This window comes from Impatiens glandulifera, chromosome 4, assembly GCF_907164915.1.
Source record: "Impatiens glandulifera chromosome 4, dImpGla2.1, whole genome shotgun sequence".
Lineage (NCBI taxonomy): Eukaryota > Viridiplantae > Streptophyta > Magnoliopsida > Ericales > Balsaminaceae > Impatiens > Impatiens glandulifera.
Genome location: NC_061865.1, coordinates 46,574,235 through 46,597,407, shown reverse-complemented (window position 1 = coordinate 46,597,407; position 23,173 = coordinate 46,574,235). Strand labels below are relative to the sequence as shown.

The 23,173-nt window shown below is 32.7% G+C and overlaps 1 protein-coding gene across 1 annotated transcript; it reads right to left on the bottom strand.

Annotated features, from left to right (window-relative positions):
* Positions 1-12,350: 12,350 nt before the first annotated feature.
* Positions 12,351-21,695, bottom strand: LOC124935236 (subtilisin-like protease SBT4.3). The gene is made up of 11 exons (XM_047475683.1): positions 21,564-21,695; positions 21,262-21,474; positions 15,383-15,474; positions 15,165-15,262; positions 14,826-15,072; positions 14,262-14,778; positions 14,065-14,165; positions 13,479-13,697; positions 13,285-13,396; positions 12,965-13,163; positions 12,351-12,886 (listed from the first exon to the last, which is right to left on the bottom strand). Exons 1-11 carry the CDS (start codon positions 21,693-21,695, stop codon positions 12,351-12,353), a joined length of 2,466 nt encoding a protein of 821 aa, XP_047331639.1.
* Positions 21,696-23,173: the final 1,478 nt, after the last annotated feature.

Below are 23,173 nucleotides of genomic sequence, written 5' to 3'. Positions count from 1 at the left end.
GTTAGACTACACGTCTAACTACGTATCCCTTCAGACTAATCTGAAGGAGTTAGACTACAAGTCTAACTCTCATCTGTTAAACTGCACGTCTGACTACGTCTGTTATACTACACGTCTAACAACGTATCCATTAGATTGCACGTCTAACTACGTCTGTTAGACTGCACGTCTAACAACGTATCTGTTAGACTATACGTCTAACTATGTCTGTTAGACTACACGTCTAACTACGTCTGTTATACTGTACGTATAACTACGTCTGTTAGACTGTACGTCTAACAACGTATCCGTTAGACTACACGTCTAACTATGTCTGTTACATTGCACGTCTAACTACGTCTGTTAGACTGTACGTCTAACAACGTATCCGTTAGACTACACGTCTAACTACGTCTGTTACACTGCACGTCCAACTACGTCTGTTAGACTGCACGTCTATCTACGTCTGTTAGACTACACGTCTAACAACGTATCCATTAGACTGCACGTATAACTACGTCTGTTAGACTGCACGTCTAACAACGTATCCGTTAGACTACACGTTTAACTTTGTCTGTTAGACTGCACGTCTAACTACGTCTGTTAGACTGCTCGTCTAACAACGTATCCGTTAGACTTCACGTATAACTACGTTTGTTAGACTACACGTCTAACATAAAACATCTAATTGTCAAATAGTCTAATGAATCTCATTAAGACTTAGTCTAATATAACCTGTTTTTCGATACACCTGCATCAAAAACGATTAGACGGCATATATTAAGTTTTATACACATTCATCATCAAAATTACAATAGTCAAAATACTTTGACACTTAGTCAAAATAATTTGACTCAACAATATGTATAGATAGGGTGTTTTTATATACACATTAAAAAATATTTAAATTATTTAAGTCATGTATCAAAAATATGTTTAGTTTCTATAATAATAATATATTAATATTTATCTATATTATTATAGAATGCAATTGTGACAAAAAAAAAAATTCAAATAAGAGTATACTCATCCTAGATTAATACTTTGAAGCTTAAAATACAAAAATATAGTCATCACAAAAAACAGATTTTTTGGTTACAAATAAAAAATAATTTTATTATATCATTTTAGCAACAGTCGAACACAAAAATAATAAGTCATAATTTCAATTTTAAAAATTCAAATTAAAAGGAGTACATACTCAAGGTTAAAAGAGTGGAAAGTTTAAATCGTCGATTCACCATAAATTCGACCGATTTGTGCCGCAATTTAGCAAAATTGCCAGCTTTTCATTGCTATTATTATTTTGAAGTTCCAAAACAATTTCCATAATAAGACACATTTATTTAACAAGAAAATCTAGACATTTTTCATCGATGAATGTGACACGGTCGTAGGCAAAGGACAATGAATTAGAACTTGGAGGGAAATACTATGAAGACGATTGCTGTCCAAGAAATTTGTAAAAACTCTCTTGATCCTCTTTATTGGAGAATCGTTTTGTCTATCTTAGTATTTTATATAAAATCATTGGCCTCTTTTACCCACTAAACATCGTGTTAGATTATGGTGAACATATATGTATTCACATGTTGCATGGTCATTAAAAAAAGACGTTACAATAGAACATAATCTGGAATACTATAAGCTTTTTTGTTTCCATAGAGAAAAAATAATATCAACAATTAAATATGTAATATTAAATATGTGTTCAGTATGATAAAATTACTCACCCGAAACATAATCCCAATAAGTGTCACTTGGATCTATTATATTCCATATTGAATCCCACTTAGGCTAGTTAATTTGGATGTTGTTTGTTCATGAAGATGTTGAGCCCCTTGAAAAGGGATCCCAAGCATCTACTATATGTAGATGCATGCATGTGATCCTCTCCTCACCCGCGAGTTGACTAACCAACTCGCTTGCTACTCACTTGATAACTCTCTCTGATTCGGCCCTATCGACGACCGCTGACCAACGATGACCGCCACCCACTGCCGACCCCCTAGAAATTAGATTGTTTTTAATTATTTTCCTACAAAAACATATAAACACAAAATTAGTATCAAACATCTTATCGGCTTAGGCATTAGTCTTATTCATTTAATTTGGCCATTTTACTTTAATTGAAAACACCACCATGTTTTAATTAATTCGAAAATTGGTCGACACAACTTTGTTTTTTAAATTAATTATTTATTTTTAATCCCGTGCATTGAGCCCGTTTATAAATATGAGAAAATATATTTTTAAAATAGTCTCGAGATTTCTAAAAGTTATAAATATGGAAGGTGTAAAAATAGTGTCTACACATAGTATTCAAACTAGAGTTTCAATCTCATGGCTTCCTAAAAAATGTTCCTAGTGTATGAACTATGGGTTTAATGCATGATTTTTTTGTTTTGTTTTGCACACAACTAAGCTCTTATTGCATTTGTTTTCAAATTGCATACCATGTCTTCTTGGACTAAGGTTTTATTGCACTTTTTGTAATTTCTCCTATGAACTAGTGATTTTTTTATTGTATTTTTCAAGAATATCAAAATATGTTGAATCCTCATTCCATTTTAGGCGACATGGGATCAAAACATTTTCGGTATTTTAGAACTTTAGACATTCTCCCTTTTGACTGTTTCAAAAATAGATCGATTTTCTATTTTTTCTTTTTCTGACTAAAAGGTCATCCATAAGGGATTACAAGTCGTAACTAATGATCACTCTAAGCATTTCTACTCATAAAATTTGTTTCGTAACATCATAACTTGATGCTTTACTTTAAAATAATTTCTTTAGATCATGATTTTTCAGAATTTCATCTAACATCCTTTGTTTTCAAAAAGACTTAAATCAAAACTAGAGGCTTGAGTTTCATAATACTTAGGTTGTATCTGATATAGAATTAGTACACTTGAGTTTAAGACAATGTCTTTTGTGAACATTGAGTGGTAATTTCATTATCTCAATCATTTCGAGTATTTTAGCAATCATAGTATATTTGGAAGAATCGATACACTTGAGTTCTTGCATTTGGAAATCAAGACGACAATCTAGATGAACAATCAAGCGATGATTTAAATGTCTCAACCAACATATGAGCTCTTTATCTTTTTAGTAACATTGGTATATCTAACCAAATTGACACACTCTCTTTCTTTCATTTAGAACTAAGATAAAAATCTTGAAGTGATGATTTTAATGTCTCAACCTCAACCTTTGATATTTTGCTCATTCATTTTTTAGCCTCGAATTCTTCTATAATATTTTTTCCTTTCTTTGCTCATTTTTGGAACAAGACGATTTTCCTAGTCCTCATGATTTAACCTAGATTTTAATCTTTTCCACTAGCTTCCTTTAACTTTTTAAGATTTATCATCGTTTTCGTGAAATTATGAAGTTCCTTTTGAAACGGTCATTAGTTAGAACAATCTTATCCCAATGCCCACTCGTTTATTATATCCATAGTTTTTTCGTTTTTTTAGAGCGAGGGATCACCATCATTTTCTCATATTTTGAACAAAATATATGATAAATTTGATTTGGTATAAGAACTAGGCTACCTACATATCATTTTTTTTTGAGGAATTATGTATGAATGTGGTTGATGCATTTAAAAAACGCAATTTAAAAATACCCCTAGTATTGACATATTGAATTTTTCTCGTTTTTGCTAAACTCTTATGTTTTTTTAATTTCATTTTATGTTAAAAATACCCATACTATTGATATAGATGTTTTACTTGTTTTATTAAAACTCTTTTTTGTTTTTCTTTTATTCAATTTTTGTATGTTAATATAGATGTCCCTACTATTGACATACAAGTTTTGTGTATTTAATCACTTTTAACGTTTAAAATAAATCTAAAATTTCATAAACGTTTTTTCCTAATATGCCATAGATCAACTTTGAGATTTTTCTATAACACATTCCTCTCTATATCAACTAAAAAAATACTTCTTGAGTGCATCTATGTTAAAAAGGGAGGCAAATTAATTTCCATCACTTATGGTCAGTCGCACCGCACCTCTCGACAAAATATTTATAATAATATATGGTCTTGCCACTTTGGCTGAAACTTTCCTCTCGGATCCATAAGCTCTTGAATTTTCTTGGGTACCAAATACCCTTCTCGCATATTTCTTGGCCTCACCTTTTTTGTTGAAGGCATTTTCCATTCTAATTTAGTAGACTTTAGTCTTGTAAAGGGCATTCAACATCTTGTCATCCATAAGTTCTAGCTGATCATATCGGGACTTAACCTAGTCCTTTTCAATTACTTTACTTTCCAGGATTATTCTTAAGATAGGCAGTTCAATCTCAATCGGTTGTATGAATACATTTTTTTACCTATAGAAGTTCGTGAAGTTTTTTAATACCCCATAATATATAAGGAAACTTTTCATATCAATCTTTGTAGGTTAGGGTTGTGATCACATTCTTGTTCAATACTTCAACAGTCTCATTGGTTTGTGTTCGATGAGGTGAAGACTTTTGATGTTTAATATTAAATTCTTCAAATACCTTGTTGGAGAGATGGGTTACTCGTCTTCCTCTGATGACACTTCATCGGCAATGTAGTCTTCTTGACAATAAGGAGATCTCCTTTTTCTTCTTGACAAAGTTGGTGGTGAACTATCTAGGTCTTTTGGCTTTGAGATTATTGGTGAGTGAAGACCTTCCATCTACTTCTTTAGTTATTGGTTCCAAACTTTCATCATCTTTACTTTCACTTTCAAAATTGCACCCATTGTCTTCTGATTCTAGTTCTTTTGAACTAGAGTTGTCTTGTCAATCTCAGCACACATCTTCTTCGAAGACAACATCTCTACTCCCTATATTCTTTTTTAGAATAGAATCATAACGCATGTAAATTTTAGATTCCTTACTTATACAAGTAAAACATAAGTAGAGATTTGATTATCCAATTTCAGTTTTTTTTTGTGTAGGTACATGTGCAATGCAACCAAATACTCTTAAATGACTTACATAGAGTTTTATATCACTCCAAGTTTCTTGAGGAGTTTTTTTAATTCATTAGTGAAGCTTCTACACATAATGTGTGCACACCACTGCACAACATCAAGCCAAAAAATATTAGGAACTTGTTTATTGGACAATATGCTTCTCACAACATTCATGATTATTATATTCCTACTTTCAACTAACCTATTTTGTTGGGGGTGTATATCATATAGTTAATTGTTTTCTCATTTCAGTAAATTTATAGTAGTTATTGAATTTATTGGAAGTAAATTATTTTCCTTTGTCTGTTCTCAAACATACTAGAGATTGATCACACTTTTTCCCCATGAGTTTGAAGTTCTTAAACAAATCAAATATCTTTGGTTTTGTTTTTAATAAATAAACTCATAATTTTATGATAAAATTATATATAAATGTCAGAATGTACATTCTTTCACTACTCCACGTTAGTGTCCCTCCACTTGTTTCTTTTTTGAATAGTATGTCTTTATTGCTTTCAGAGAGACAATGAATACACTTTTTTCAAGTCTAATAATTTTTGGTAATCCTTTAACCATTCTATTGAGTTCCATAGTTTTAAAATAAAAATAAATTCGCGATCCAATGTGGCCGAAATCATAAGAATCGGCTGCACCAGGAACCGCGTCCATCAGATGGACGTTAGAATCACATCCAACGCATCAAAGCGCTCAGCATAGCCCTTTGTAAGAGAAGTATCGCGCGCCCGAGACGCAAGAGACAGCTAACTAGTTGTTAGCCCTGTTAACCAACACGTTAACGTAACGCCCAGATACCACAGAATGCAGACGGAACGCCAGACGCGCACAAAACGACATCATTTTGGCTTTCGATCTTTTTCTTCATCGCGACGCCGTGTGGATAAGCTTGAAGATCTGTGGTTGATTTCTCCAACTTGGAACTCAACCGTTAGTCAACCTTTTCGGCTGATTTAAAGTCCAGAATGATCACCCTACGATGATGATCATTTCTCCTTATCAAAATAGGGATGATTCATCCCTATTCCCGCGACTTAATCCAAGAAGAACTAAAAGTCATTAATGGATTTTGGCCGATTCAGGCCACTAGAAGTCTCCACCAACTCAGGACAGCTATAAATAGATCACATGAGTCGTTCCCAAATCAGAGATTCCAATCTTCACTCTCAAATTTCGATTTACAGAAAATCCATTATTGAAGTTCAAAACTTCTAGATTTTTCGAAAAATCATTCTAGTACTTCATTACCTGATAGATATCCGTTACTGATCGAGGTTACTGATCAAGATTGGGAAGTGTAGTATAAAATTTTGGGTCAGGTAGAAAAGAGAGAGAAAAAGCTATGGAGATTTGATTCGCGATCAGCACAAGCAGCACGGGCGACAGAATCGGCATGGGCGACACGATCGGCACAAACAACACAATTGGTACATCGGCACGATAGGCACAGACAAAGGCACGGACGACACGATATTGTCTTGCATCGTAAGTCATCAAATTGACATCGAAATTACAATTAATCAAAGGAAGCGCCATCGGCATAAGCGGCACGACACGATCGGCACAGGCGACACAATAGGCACAGACGACACAGGACGATCGACACGGGCTTCCTGGTATTGTCTTGCGCCGTTCATTAAGTGTTTATAGTCTAGGGTTTCTTTTACATTTGTAAGCGCCGTTAGATTTTTCCCTCGATTGCGGTTTACTTTTGATCATCTGTTAGAGTTTCTGCAATTAATTTGTTCTATTACTCTATCTCTGCCATTATGGGGAAGGGGAAGAATAAAAGTGATAAATCAAAGAAGTTAGAGATTTTGTGCTGGAAGGAATTAATGAAGCAACAGTTAAAGAATTTGAAAGAATTTCTGAAGAAGTTATCAAAGAACAGCAGGATACCAACACAATTAAGCAATCTGCTCCAACTACTGCTGGGAAAATTTCTATTGAAAATAATGCAGGAAAATAAGGGGATAATGAAAGAGCTTGGAAGATACACTATAATGAAAGAGTTAATCTGTTTGGGCTCAAGAATCAAATCACAAAGTTCTTAATGAATGCCAAAAGGAGAGAAATTGTCATAAATAAGGAGAAAGCACAACAGATTACAATTCAACTCAACACCCACTATCTTCAAGACTGGAATCTGTTGAAAAAAGAAGAATATGAAGAAATTATTCAATTGTCAGTTGCTACAATTAAGGAACTAATGAAGGCTCCCAAATCTAAGTCATATACTATCAAGAGCAACTCGACATGGAAAAATAATGAAGTCTGGAAGAACAACAATGCCAAAAAGTCAGAAGATCATTCTTATAAAGGGAAAATCTACTTGGGAAATACACAGACAAAAGTGGAGGTACTGAATTCTCCATTTGAATTTAAATTGCCTACTGAAGTAGAGAAAAAATGTATAAAGGAATAGGAAAATGTAGTTGTGGGAAACTACATAGGAAAAAACAAAGTATTTTTCCCAATTATTAAAGATGCATTGTTGAAGCAATAGGAAGGAAAAGGGTTGGAGAAGATTTCAACAAATGTCCATGATATATATTTCCTTAAATTCAAGAAGGGATCTAATCTAGAGGAAATTCTAGAAAATGGGCATACATATATAGGATCCAATTCTATGAAGTTAGAAAAATGGTCTGAATACTTGAACCTATTGAGTAAGCCAAAAGAAACTGCACAGATATGGTTCAAGCTCTGGAATATACCTGCACATATGTACAATTCTGAAGCCCTTAGTCCTTTTGTAGGTTTATTGGGTAGACCATTATACATGGATCCAATTACTAAAGGAGGAGAGCACCGAACATTTGCTAGAATTAGCATTGAGGTGCATCCTAGAAGCACACTACCGAAAAGTATGACAGTAGTAGACCGAAAAGGAAAATCTACTGTCATGGAAATCACTTATGAGTGGAGGCCAGAAAGATGCTCTTTTTACAATACATTCCAACATGCAAGCCCAAAATGTGATTTGGATAAGGAAGAAGATCAGAAAATTCATAATGGTCAGAAAGTAAAGATGTAGGAAAACAATACAAATGTGCTTATTTTTAAAGAGAAAAATGTGGTTAAAGAATAGGAAACAAAAGATAAAGAAAATTATGTACAAGAAGAAAGCAATATGAAGAAGGAGGTGGATCCTCAACCTAATCATGTTGAAGAAATAGTTGATGATTCTCAATCAAATCAAGTTGAAATGGTTGTTGATTAAAATAGAGAGGAAGATACTCAGATTAATCAAAAGGAAGAAGAGAATGTCAATATTGATACAAAGGAATCTAAAGTTGTTGAGGATTCCAAAGATGAAGTTGAAGGAATTAAAGACAATGATCTCGAAATTCAATTTGAGAACTACAAGGTGAAGAGCTCAGAAATTCTGAAGAATAATTATTTCTATCAAATAAGAACAAGTTCATATAAAGAAATAAATAAAGATGAGAATATGCAGTATTCATCAACCTCTTCAGTTCACCCCCCCGTTCATTACAAGAGGAAGGGGAAAGGGAAGAGAAAGGACGAGGGAAAGAGGAAGACAATATGTTGAAACATCAGGTTGATATGCAATGGCGGATGCACTCAGCGGGCTACGGTGGGCAGAAGCCCAGTGTGATTTTTTAATATATATATATATATATATATATATAATATATAATATCTATTATATACCGCTAGCTAAGATTTTCTATCTATAAATATAATATCTTATATAAGAATATGATCTATCTATAATATATATATATTGTTATTATATTATATTATATTATATTATATTTTTTATATTCATACTTAAACTTTAATATTTTTTATTTATTTAGAACATAATCAATTTAAATTTTTATGATTGTTTGATTTAATTTCTCTACAACTATCCTTGATCTCTCTTTTGAATCTCTCGGTTAGTTTTCTTTACCTTTTCTCAATTAATTTTGTTTATAACATAAGATTGTATAAATTATATACTCGGATTAATTCTATATTTTTGTTAATATGATTACAATGGATAATGAAAGGAGTAAAAAAAGAAACATATTACTGTCGTTTTTCAAACATAAAGAAAATTCATATACATCTACGGTTAACGAGGTAAATCTTCAATCTTATACATCTAATACGGAAGAAGAACAACCTGTTTTAAATTTTCCAAGGGTTGAAATTGATCTTAATAATCTTGAACGAGATCCCGCAATTCAGATTCCTATATGGTAACATCCAATAAATCAACAAGATGAAATTAGACGGTCTTATATTAGAATGGGTCCGTATCAACCTAAGTTAGATGAGTATCCAAGAACTAAGTTTGGATCACAAACTCAGTATCGTAGATTTCAATACTCGTGGTTTGAAAAGTTTCCTTGGTTAGAGTATTCTTCATCAAAGGATTTAATATTTTGTTTTCCTTGTTTTCTTTTCCAATAGAAATCACCTATTAACCTTCATTCACTATTGATAGATTTAATAACTGGAAAAGGGTTAACGATAGAGTTAAATGTCCACTTTTAATTCACGTGGGAGGTCCTACTTCCTCACATAGTAATTCAGTGAAATGTGTTGAAGATTTGATGAAAGTAAGTGGACATATTGACAACATATTGAATGCCCAAAGTTTAGATGAAGTTCAGAAAAATTGATTACGACTTAAAACGTCAATTGAGAGTATTCGATGGCTTAGTTTACAAGCTTGTGCATTTAGAGGTCATGATGAATCTTCATCTTCTAAAAATCGTGGTAATTTTATAGAGATGATAAAACTTATGGGTCGATTGAATGTTAATATTGGTGATATAGTATTAGAAAAAGCTCCAAGAAATGTAACATATACTTCACTAACTATTCAGAAATAAATTTTGCATATTTTTGCAAATAAAGTAAGGAAAAAAATTCGTGAAGAAATTGGAGATGCGAAGTTCTGTATTTTAATTGATGAAGCTAAAGATATTTCAAATAAAGAGCAGATGTCAATTATTTTAAGATTTGTTGATTGTTTGGGTATTTTACGAGAGCGTTTCTTTGATATTGTTAATGTTCCAAATACTACTGCTTCAACATTAAAGAAAAGCATATCAGATGTTCTTTCTCGACATAATTTGAATGTCACCAATATGAGAGGGCAAGGGTACAACGGTGCTAGTAACATGTCTGGTGCTTGGAATGGACTTCAAGCTCTATTTCTTCGAGAGTGTCCATATGCATATTATATACATTGCTTTGCTCATAGGTTACAATTAGCATTAGTTGGAGCTTCTACAAAAGAGATTTCTGTTTGCCTATTTTTTTCAAAACTATCCACCATTATTAATCTTATTGGTTGTTCCTCCAAATGGCATTCTGAGTTACATTCTGTTCAAACTATTGAAATTGATCGTATGATTACTTTGGGTGAACGAGATACTGGTAAAGGAATGAATCAAATTGGTAATTTACATCGTAGTGGATCAACTCGATGGAGCTCTCATTTTGAATCTATTTGCAGTTTAATTGATATGTTTGGTGCAACTATTTATGTTCTTGAAAGTATTGTGGAAGAAGGATCGTCTAGTTCTTTACGTGGAGAAGCATGTGGTTGTTTGATAGCTTTGAGATCTTTTGAATTTTTTTCACACTTTATATGATGCAAAAAGTTATGGGAATTACAAACCTGCTTTGTCAAGCTTTGCAAAACAAATCTCTTGATATTATAAATGCCATGGATCTAGTATCAACTACTGAAGCACTACTTTTCAATTTTAAAGAAGAAGGATTTGATCATCTCCTAGAATACGTGCAAATGGTTTGCACACAACATGACATTGAAATTTCGGATCTAAATGCTTCATACAAAAGTGCAACAAGACATTCATGTCAACAAAAATATTCGTTGACAATTCAACAACACTATCATTTCAATATCTTCAATTCAGTGATAGATTTTCAACAAGAAGAGTTGAATTCCAGATTTAGTGATAATTAGTAGAGCTCCTTAAACTTAGTTCTGCTTTGGACCCTAAAGATAGTTTTAAATCATTTAAAGGTGAAGATATTTGCAAATTGGCTGAAAAGTATTATCCAGGAGACTTCAGTGAACAAGAAATGCATTATTTGAGATCCCAACTCCAGCATTATAAAATTGATATTTCTCGTAATGAGAATTTTCAAAATATTTCTTCCATCATTGAATTGTGTCGCGGATTAGTTGAAACAAACAAGTCATCAAATTATAATTTGATTGATAGATTGATTCGACTTGTTTTGACTTTACCAGTTTCTACTCCCACTACAGAAAGATCATTTTCAGCAATGAAACATGTGAAAACTATTCAACGGAATAAGATGGAAGAAGAGTTTTTAGCCGATACTATGATAATTTATATTGAACGAGAGCTTGTTGAAGATATTGATTCGGATTCTATAATAGATGAATTTTATTCTATAAAAATAGAAGGTTGCAACTTAAATAATATGTAAAAGTTTGTTAAATTTTATATATTTTCTTGTCTTATTTTTACATTTTCAATAATACGAGATAATTTTTATATATATAAATTTGTTATTAATTCGGGTATTTCGTTCATTTCTTAGATCTTTTACATTTATTTTATTTTATTAGGGGTATTTATTGATAAATTTAATTACTAAAAAATTAAAATCAGCACAGTCAAAAAAAAATCCTGGATTCGCCCTTGTTGATATTGAAATAAAAATCCTGATTGGAATATTAAGATTTGATACAGTTTGTAATCTTTGTTTGTAATCTCTATTTGTTGTATGTTTAATTGTTAATAATCAGGTTTTTTAGGGTCGTTTGATTGTCATCTTATAATTTTAACTAAGACTTGTCTAACTTTGATTTTTGACCCTCCCACTTTTGGAATTTTAATGAAATGGTTTAAACCGTTTTCCAAAAAAAAATTGATTCAGGTTCCGGTACTTCATTACCCGATAGATATGGTATTCGTGGTCATTCATAAACGTATTTTTCTTTCTAATTTAATATAGCACTAAAATCTAATCCACACTTGATTAGTTTAAATAAAAGAGTCATTCTTAACAGATTTAAGATTACAAATTCAAATCACTAAAAACGGCTTAAGTTGAAATGAGGATCATAACGCCGGTGTAAGGTTAAGTTAACCTTTTAAAAAAATAAAAATACAAATGTATGAAAATGAGAGACAAATAATCTTATATGCAAGATTAGGTAACATCCAACCTAACTAAAGATTGGGTTAGTAACACACCACAATTCCACAAACACAAACTCAATACACATTCTCATAAACAAATCATTATTAATGAACTTGTGACATACCATCTTTCTGATATCCCCTGTAGTCTTTCCTTATTTTTATTCAATAAACAAATGCTTATTACTTGAATGTCCAATCTAATATCATCATGCTTGTTTATCTAGGAGCGAAAATAACAATGGGGCTTCTTACTATATGTGTGGCGTCTACCCATGACAAAGAAGCAGACACAAACTTCTGTTTAGAACTAAGTCTTCCCGTGACAGTCATCCTGAATGATCGAGTTTGTCCAACACTAGAGAAAAAGAGTTTGTTCGGTACAACTACTATTTTCAGTGCTGGTGGAGCAACAATCTGGGCGTTATAAATAGATGATGCCGATCCGACATTAGTAACTCTCCTAGTGAAAGTGACATTAAAAGGAGTTGATAAAAATACATTTTTATAAAATGAAGGCAGGTTTAGATTCCAAGCAGTTTTACACCCCAAAAAGATGCATGAACATGGTATGACGTCATTAGTAAGTTTTTTCAACTGCTTGCTGTCATACTTTAGTGAACACAAGAGTTGTAAATAGTCCTCTTTACTAGCATCATACACAAGTCCGGGATCAATAGCCCCTACAGGATTTATTTGGCCTGCTCCATAACCAAATTCTTGTCCGGAAGATGTATTTGCATTCATCATGAAGGCTACAAGAGAATTATTATGCATTTAAAGTTTTTCAAAAGTTTGTAGGAATAAATGAGTTAAACATTGCATATATATACCAGTGGTCATAAGAGCAGATTTTATAGCAGATGGAGACCATGAGGGATTGAAGGATTTGACATAAGCGGCTGCAGCAGCAACATGTGGAGTGGCTATTGATGTGCCCGATAAGACGTTATAAGGAAGCCTCCTTTTATCAATTTGTACTCCTTTTGTCCATGCTCCCAATATACCAATACCAGGCGCACATAAATCCGGCTACAATAAGAGTAAAATCTTTAATATAATTTCTTGCTAGGTAAATACATTCATAATGCCTAACTTCAACTAGAAACCATGTTTTCCCATATTTTTTTTCAACTATAGACCATATTACAACCTTGAGGATGCTATATGTTAAGGTATTCGGCCCCCTAGATGACATGAATGCAATATAAGGTGCAAACTCATCAATAGCTTCGTTGCTCTTCAATATGCTTGCTATTGGATTTCTGTTTTTCAAACAAGAAAATAGTCAATGAACTGAATTATAATCCAATATTGTTAGATTTACTCAAATACTATGGCATATACCTTGTTGTGTTAATATAGTTCATGATGTCGTGTCCAACCTTATCGTCAACATAAGTTGCAGGGAGGGGAAACACGAGAGCATTATCTTTGGGTCCATTTGCTCGTATCACCATACCAGTTGCACCTGCCGAAAGAGCTCCTGCTCCTGAATTAAGTTGGTCACAAAGAACAATTTTACCTTTTACCAATTTAGCGTCTAGTGAATTGATTTGACAGAATCTGCATTGTATGAGAGTAATAAAATAGTCTGAACAAAAGATTTTAAATTACTGGGCAACTTCATATTCTCAGAATCTCAATAAAAACATATAACAAAATTATACAAGAATTGCTACAAATCAACCACGTATCATGATCATGCATGCAACCTCTCATAATGTCATAGCAAAAAAAAAAAAAAAAAAACTGATCAGATTCATGAACCAATGGGTTGAAGGATAAGAGAGATTATGGGTAGAGTCCCTAGAGGGATGGAAGTTTTGACCATAGAAAATTCCTTGCATTTACTTAAAACATTCACCTAAACCCTAAATCAAACAAATCAAACAAACTAAACATATTCTATCATTCAACTTGATAATAATACCTAGATACAGCACCAGAAATATTCAATGTTTTATTTGGAACATCACCACCATACACTAAAGGGAGGAAACCATTTGAATCAAACGTGTTCACTGTATCTCCCTGCAGTTAAAGAGATGAATCAATAATTAAAATATATTAAGAACATTGTATCTATGATTTGCTGAAACGAGAAGAAATGATAGTGAAAGATTTTACCTGAAAAGTTGCATGATTACCCAACTTCAATTTGGTAAAGAATCTTCGATCAATGGTGCTTGCTGCAACTGTAATTGCCCATGGAGCAACATTGGTAACAGTTGAAATTTCCGGACCATCGTTTCCACCGGCCATTGTCGTCAGAATTCCCTTTCCCATGGCAAGGAAAGATCCAATAGCTATCGAATCGTCGAGATAATTTGCATTATAGTCATTTCCGTTAGAAATTGATATTATGTCAACTCCATCTTTAATGGCATCATCGAATGCAGCCAGGATGTCAGCATCTGCGCAAATGTTATTGGACCAACAAACCTTATATACGGCAATCCGTGAAGACGGAACTCCTCCCCGAGCTGTACCTTTGCCGAGACCGGAAAAGCTTGCCGAACTAATAGGGTTTCCGGCGATCGTTGATGCTATATGAGTTCCATGACCATTGGTGTCTCTTGGAGATTTGATATCAGTTTCCGTGAAGTCTCCCTTTCTATTGTAGTACCTTGCTCCAATAATTTTGCTGAAATTAAAGAGTACTTCTTGGTATGAAGTCATTCAAATTCTTACTTATTGCAGGTGAAATTTATTAGTCCTCGGCATGAGCCTTTCCATTTATGTGGTGGAGGACCGAGTCCTGTATCTCTAAAATTATTTAATTCTGGCCAAATTCCGGTATCGATTATTCCAACAATGATGTCACTCTCCACCGATAATACTCTTCTGCTCGTTTCATGAAATCCAATGAAGTCCCATGATCTCGTAGTGTACAAATAATTATTTCTATTGGGAAATATCGATACCACTTCTTTCATTACTGATAATGAATTAAATTGATGCATATAAGAATATTATTTATAATTTTGTAAGTGAATTCTTATATAGATGAGAAGAAATGAATTATCTTACATGAAATTCGATGATATTCGTCCTTCGTTAACATGGCGACAAAACCATTGAAATCGGCCTTATAAGTGTGAAGAAGTGATGTATAAGTGTTGTTTAAACTAAAAAAAAATTGTATCTTAGAAATAATTAAACAATCATTTCATATATATGACATTGTTTAAATTAATAAAAAAAAAGGAAAAAATATGTTTAAGAAACTACATTGATGATAATATTACCCGCCAAAAGCTTTTTTAAGAAAGTTTGAATGCAAGACAGGGAGAGGGATGTCCGATTCCTGTTTCAAGTCTCCCAAATATACTATATATTCCTGAATGATAGAAAAAACTATTGAAGTGAGAAATATAGTGGAACACATTTAATAAAAATTATTATTAAATTTATTAATAAATAAATAAAATATATTTTAAAATATTATCTCATATCAATATTAATATATATATATATATATATATATATATATATATATATATATATATATATATATATATATATATATATATATATATATATATATATATATATATATATATATATATATATATATATATATATATATATGGATGGTGCAATTTAGGCCTTCATATTTCTATCATGACAATGAACAATTTGGCAAATCAAATTTCTTTTTCACAAATTCTTTTCTTTCTTGTGCAAGTTATTTTTGTTTCAAGGCATTGATTTAGTGAAAGTGAGATATAGTTTGTAAAAATATGGCTTAATATGTAACTTAAGACAAACACATAACTAAGACTAAGCTTGTTAATCAATTTTAAAATTTTTTTTCAGGTGTAAGGCCGGAACTCGGGAGCCGTTATGTGTGATGAAATAAATTACAAATATTTTCGAGTAAATCACTAGGCACCACAACCCAAACTCAAAGAGATAACCATTAAGGTATCTATCGTCAATTAGACATCACAATCTCCCCAACTTAGTCACTCGACATCCTCGTCGCAATCCTATTCGTAGTCCCAAATTCTACCGATTAGAACTTTAGAAGTGACTTAAAAATATATAATTAATAATTTAATATATAACTTAAAAAATATTGAAATAAAATAAATAAATACACATAACTAAGACCAAGTTTGTTAATCAATTTAAGTCTTATGAGGTGTAATATTTCAAACTCGAGTATGGTTATCTGTGAAGAAATAAACTAAAAATATCTTCGAACAAATCAATAGGCCACTACAGTTCAAGAAAAGGTACTCAGGGAGGTACATATAGTTATTATACTCATTTTTATATAAAAAAAATCAAATTTTCTATAAATTCTTGATTTGGGACATCACAATCTCTCCAACTTACTCACGTGACGTGCTCGTCGTCATCTCATTTGTAATCCCAAATAGGGATTTTAACGGGTACCGTACCTGGTGAGTAAATATTTGTTCCCGAACCCAATTTTTATTTTACTATCCGATTCAAAACCCAAAGGGTATCTCTATTTTTGTTCTCATCCAAGATAAAGTGTGAATATATATATATATATATATATATATATATATATTTTATTAAAAAGAAGTTACAAATTATAGATTGAAAATAATTAAATCAATAACTTTAAAAGTACTAATATCTAAATTTTAAAAAAAGAATTAAAAACATTACTTACCTATATAAGTATATTTTACCTGTAGAAGAACATAACAATTTTTGTTACTATTATAATTGAAAAGAAGAAAATATATAGAGTAAATGTTGAAAAAATATTAAAAATTGAAGATAAAAAGTGATGAGAGAGAAATAATATTTTGTTAGTTAAAAATGAAGATGAATGATGAATGATGAATGATGAATGATGAATGATGAATGATGAATGATGAATGATGAATGATGAATGATGAAGGAGAATTAACTTTTTTGGTATTAGAAAAAACAATTGGTGTAAAGTGTGGGTAAGAGTGAAATAAATAATGTAATTATTAGAATGGATGAAATGATGGGCATATGAAATTTCACATTAATACTTAATAAAACAAATTTAAATATTTTTTAATATTAGTATAGTCGGATATTGGAGTTCGTGTTTGGGCTTCGCACATTTTCCATCCCTAAACTCGACGGGTATCTTTTTTATAATCCATACCTGACCCCAACTCCGAACTCGATTTAAAATACTTGAATCTGATCATCGGGTACCCATAAGTTTTGGGTCAGGTATTGGAGTTCGGATTTAGGTTTCGTATACTCCCCATTCCTGACCTCGAACTCGATCGGGTATCTTTTCTATTACCTGATCATGACCCCAACCCCAAACTCGATTTAAAATACTCAAACTCGACCATCGAATATATGAGTATTTATTGTCATTTATAGTTCCAAACTCCACCGATTAAGACTCTAAAATTGAACCATGTGACACTTAGTTTCTGCGAAATTCAAGATGTGCTCCCCCATGACACTTTGTCCTACCACCGGGTTGACTCTGATACATAGGACCGACCCTAAGGTAAGTCCAGCAAGCTCACGGGCTAGGACAACACATTCTAGGGCAGCCTATTTAATGAAAAACAATATTTTTAGTTAAATTTACTAGTATTTTTAAATATTAAAGGATTTAGTTTAGTGGTCATTAGTTCAAATCTATTCAAAAATAATTTTTTATTAAATTATAACTAGGGCAACCCAGAACATAGTGTCGACTGTCAATTCCATATTGAACGTCCTATCTGTGTGAAAATAGACCACAAATATCTTCGAGTAAATCATTGGACCACCAAAGCCCAAGCTAAAAAAGATTTCCACGAAGTTATGTGTAGTTTATTAGACTTATTTTTATAAGTAGTTCATATATACTATAATTTTCCAATACGGGACATCTTATACACATACTAATCTTTAAATTTTATTATTTATGTTTCTATGAGTGGTTTGGGTTATCTTTGGGCACAAGTTAGCATACAGTACAGACCAATTGTCTTGACTCATGACTCCTCCTAACTTTTAGAGATCGTATATAATTTAGTCTAAGTCTTGTCATATGATATTGAGATTATATATATAAAAAACAAAAGAGTAACTATAAAAAATAAACGCATGCCTTTCGATCATGCCCACTAGCTTGGGTACACTTAAGAAAAATGACATAGAAGGTACATAATTGAAGAAAACTTGGAACAAATAATTTTGTTGTTGTATGCATCATGTTGTAAGATGTTTTTTTTTTTGCCTTAATTTAGTTTGGATGGGAGGCTCTATATAACCCCTTTTATAGATTCCAAAAGTTGTAGCAACACTAAGAACTATTTGAAATTTGGCAAATCTAATGCATATTCGGTCAATGTTTTATTATTATTTTTTTCTTATTTATGACTTTTTTTGAGAAAATTAACTTTTTATATTAAAATTTGCAGTAATTTTTTTTAAAACACTTAGAAAATTAAATTTTTTCTTCCATTATACCCACAAAGATGTTTGTCTACAAATTATACTTTTGGTACCTCTTTACATGTTTTTTGTATGGAATTTATTTTTGCTTCTAAAATTTCATAATATTTTCCTTCAAAACTTAGTAAATGTTGGGATCTATAGTACACAACGGCGGAGGAGGGTTGTAGCCCAGGCTAAATATGTAAAACATTGTATACTAATGTTTAAACAAGAGAGTATTGTCTTTGTGGTTTTGAAAGGAAACGAAATAAAAAAAATTAAGAAACATTAGTCTTAAAGCATTAACTTATGGATTATATTAATTTAAGGAAGTATATTAATTTGAGAACCTTTTAAGAAATAATAATAATATAACTATTTTTTATAAGTTTCTTTTTATACAAATTAACATTAAAATAAAAAACATTAGTTTTAAAGCATATTTATGGATTGTATTAACTTAAGAAGATATAGTTGAGAAATAAAGTTAAATTCTCAGGATTCCAATATGTTATTTCGAAGTTTTATAAGTCAAAAGCCCAATATAACAACTCAAATATCAATGGTAGAAATGATCACCATCATAATCATAATTTTCATAAAAAAAAAGAACAAATAATAATATTAAGCTAACAAAAAATAAATAAATTAGAACCTGGTAATAGTGTTGGGATATCAGGAGATGAAGTATCCTTTAATTCAAGAACAACAATAACATCAAATAATTGCGAAAAAGAAAGAAATCAATTAAAAAAACGTAAACACAATATTTATAAATGTTCGACCATAACAGGTCTACATCCACTTTGAAGCACAAGAGGCTCTCAACTTTATTATTAAGATTATTATAGGAGTATGTTAGATAAATTAGTAGTAAATTAAATATCTAAACAAAACTAACCAAGTTAATTCTTGTGCAGATAAAGAAAAACTGAAACTGCTATGTCTTGTCTTAAAGGAAAATAAACAAACAAACTCAACAAATCAGTTTTATGATCGGTTTTATGATTAGTCTTATGATCGGTTCTATAAAAACGGCGCAAATCGGTTTTATGATCGGTCTTATCTTCGACTATTTGTATGTTCGGCTATTTAAGAAAACCGGTCATATTCTCGGTAGTGAAAAGAGGGCGCAACCATCTTTTCAAATCGGTTATTTGATCGGTATTATATTCGGTTACTCGTATGTTCGGCTATTTAAAAAAACCGTTTTTATACTTGGTTCTATAAAGGTTGCGCGATCGGTTTTGTCATTGGTAAAATGGTCGGCTATTCAACAAAACCGGTTTTGTATTTCGGTCTTATAAAGACGGCGCGTTCGGCTATATCTTCGGTAATGCAATCGGTTTTATGCTCGGCTTTTCCTAAGGAAATGGAATCAGGTTTTCTATCACTTCAGTACTACATGAGGAATCAGTTTCTCCATCACTTAGGTAATATATACAAAATCGGTATTATAAATTCAAAGGTAAATTAACCAGTTATTCTCAAAAGGTGAAATCGGTAATTCAATCTTGGTAGTTTGACCAGACTGATCCAAGAAGAGCAACCGGTTTATGATAAGTTAACTTTACACTAAGCACAACCAATAGTTTCCTATTCAGTGATAGGCAGAACAATTCCGGTAAATACAGAAGGGAGCCTTCACATGTACAGACTGTATCGTTGCCTCTTTTATATAAGTCTGATAAGAACTTCTTGGGAGCAGAAGCCTGCCCAAATTATCCAGACACCTACGTCGGTATAAGTCCGATAATAGTCAATTGGAAGCATATATCTATCACGCTACTCCAGATAGTCAAATTAGTAGAAGACAAATATGCCCGTTGATCTGCTTCTTGGAAAGTATCAACCTCATTAAATGCCATGCTGATCTATCAAAGTACCTGCTACTCCACGGATCCTCAACCAATCAGATCCAAGAAATGATATACTATCAAGGAAATATATCCGTTGAAGAAGAAGAATATGACCATTTTCATATTTCTATTTAAGAGAACTCAGCTCAACCGGATAAACAACCTTTTTTTTAAAAACAACGATATAATCTTATGCGATAGCAATCCGTTAAAGCTTTTAAATCTATTCACATTTACATATTTCTTAAGCTTTCAAGTCAGTGTGTTAGAATCTCACGTGTATTACAAGTTCATCTATTCTGTGTGAGTAGTGAGTGTTGTATGTTGACAGAATCTATTTCTGTTCAACAGAGTGAGCGTAGCAAAAAGTCGAAAACGAGCAGTAGATAAGTCTCGGATGTTAGACATACGTATTGTAAACCGTTTGAATATTATGAGTGAATATCCTTCTCAAAGTTTGAGAAGAAGGGGTGACGTAAGAGCTTTATCTCCGAACATTCATAAATCTTGTGTTACTTTTGTACTTTGTGTCCTCATATTGCTATCTAAACCATGGTTGTGTTGCTTCAAGTTGAAACGAACAGTTCCGCACTTGAACACGGTTCAAGAGTTTGTGACAACTTGCGTAGTATTGATATCGATAGTAACCTCTAATAGGGTTATTATCAACCAGCATGTGTGTAAGCGTTCACCTTATCCAGAACTCAGTCTCCTTCGGCGATCTCGGTCCTAACAAGTGATATCAGAGCCAGGTTATCTCTATACTCAAGCAATCAGACGTCAACATGTCTTACAACGAAAAGGCTCCACTACTCGAAAGTGAAGATTTCATTGATTGAAAGCTATGCATGCAACTGCACCTGACCACCATGGACGATGAAATGATGTTCATCCTCTCTGATGGTCCAATAAAGATCGACAAGGAAAGGAGAGAATTGACATATGAGGACAGAAGAAGGAACAATCTTGACAATATCTATAGAAATGCTATCTACAGAACCTTGGACAGAAACACATTTGCCAAGATCAGAGGATGCACCATTACAAAGGAAGTATGGGAGACAGTCATCCAGCTTCACGAAGGAAACGAACAAACTAAAGAAAACAAGATCATGATGGCCACTCAAAAGTTTGAAAATATCAAGATGTGCCCCGAAGAAACAATGAAGGAATTTAGTGACTGTTTCACTAGTGTTGTGAATGAACTCTCACTTCTTGGAAAGAAATACGACAACAAAGAGACGATTGTCAAAGCTCTAAGATCGCTTCCTAGTGCTTGGGACATCAAAACCATGGTGATGAGAGAATCAAAAGGTCTTCACAAGATGAAGTTGCATGATGTCTTTGAAGATCTGAAAGCATATGAGTTCGAAATGAATGCAAGAAATGAAGATGAAGACTCAACATCAACAACTACTAGAGCTCTAGTGACGTCCGTGGAACCGGTAGCTCCTATACATATCAAATCGGCTAAACAGTTCAGCGATGATGCAATGGCCATGCTTGCAAGGAAGTTCGGAAAGTTCATGAAGAAGAATCATCCCACCAACTCATACAACTATAACTACTCTAACGGTAACAAAGCTAATGTTCTCTATTTTAATTGTGATGCTCAAGGCCACTATAGGTCGGAATGTCGGAAACCAAGAAGGGACGACTGAAAGCCAATCGAACAAAATCAAAGGGAAGATCATCAGTCAAATAGTCAAGGCAATGAGATTCAAAAGGCATTATTAGATGATGATGGTGGAAGTTAGTGGGCACATAGCGACTCGAAAAGTGATGATGAAGAAATCAGATGTCTTATGGCAAACGAGGAAGAGGTATTTGACTTTGCCTCTGAGGAATTCACCCGAGAAGACTTGATCACTGCACTCAATGACATGGTCATTGAGTATAGGAATTTGTCAAATCTCGTACCAACCCGGCTAAATACCCAAACAGATGGAACTATTGAACTATCCTCTGAGAATTAGAAGCTCAAGGAGACAGTTAAATCGTCGACTGGAGAAAATGAAAGGACAAAATACATGATTGCTGCATGAAATAGATCTGGAGATGTTGTGAGCCAGATGACGAGTCATCAAAGACCCTATAACTGTAAGTTTAGTCTAGGCTATGACAACAACAATCCAGACAAATCTAAATCTTCCAACTGCAAAAAGTTGAAGCTTAGTATAGACACACTTCTATTCATAAGTTTCGTCAAGAGCACTTTAACCAACAGTGAAGCAACTCATGATTCAAAACTGGAAAATGAAATAATATATGTAGGACCAACCTATAAATTGCAATGGCTTAATCCCGAGAGAAGGAAAGTCAACCGGCCGGTTAGACAAGAACTCAATAGAAGGTCAGAAAACGTTCATCAAAGATTATCACCACAATATAATGAGGCATTTACAGGAAAACAGAGAGATGGTAAGCCTGATGCAAGTAGAACCATTAAGACCATCACCGGGAGACTCATTAGAATAATTCGAGTTTGGATCCCCAAGGGACTAATTAACTGTGGACCCAATTAAACATGGTTACCAAAAGATGTAAATAAATGTATTTTGTAGGGAAAACAGATTAAACGCTTGGAGGACTCTGAATGATATTTGGACAGCGGATGTTCAAGGCACATGACGTGAAACAACAAGCTGCTGACCGACATTGTGAAAGAATCCGGTTCAAAGATCATTTTTTATGACAACTCCAAAGGTAAAGCTGTGGGCAATGGTAAGATTTTTCACGACAACCTAACAATTAATAACGTGCTAATCATCG

Bases quoted from the DNA above. Each gene is read 5' to 3' on its own strand.
- LOC124935236 (XM_047475683.1), bottom strand. From the start codon at position 21,695: ATGGTTTTGATGTCCCAAGCACTAGGAAGCGATCTTAGAGCTTTGACA. The intron at 15,263-15,382 runs GTAATATTATCA...ATTTTTTTTTAG, and splicing joins CTTAAAAAAGCTTTTGGCGG to TTTAAACAACACTTATACAT. The intron at 14,166-14,261 runs GTAAAATCTTTC...CTTTAACTGCAG, and splicing joins GTAATCATGCAACTTTTCAG to GGAGATACAGTGAACACGTT.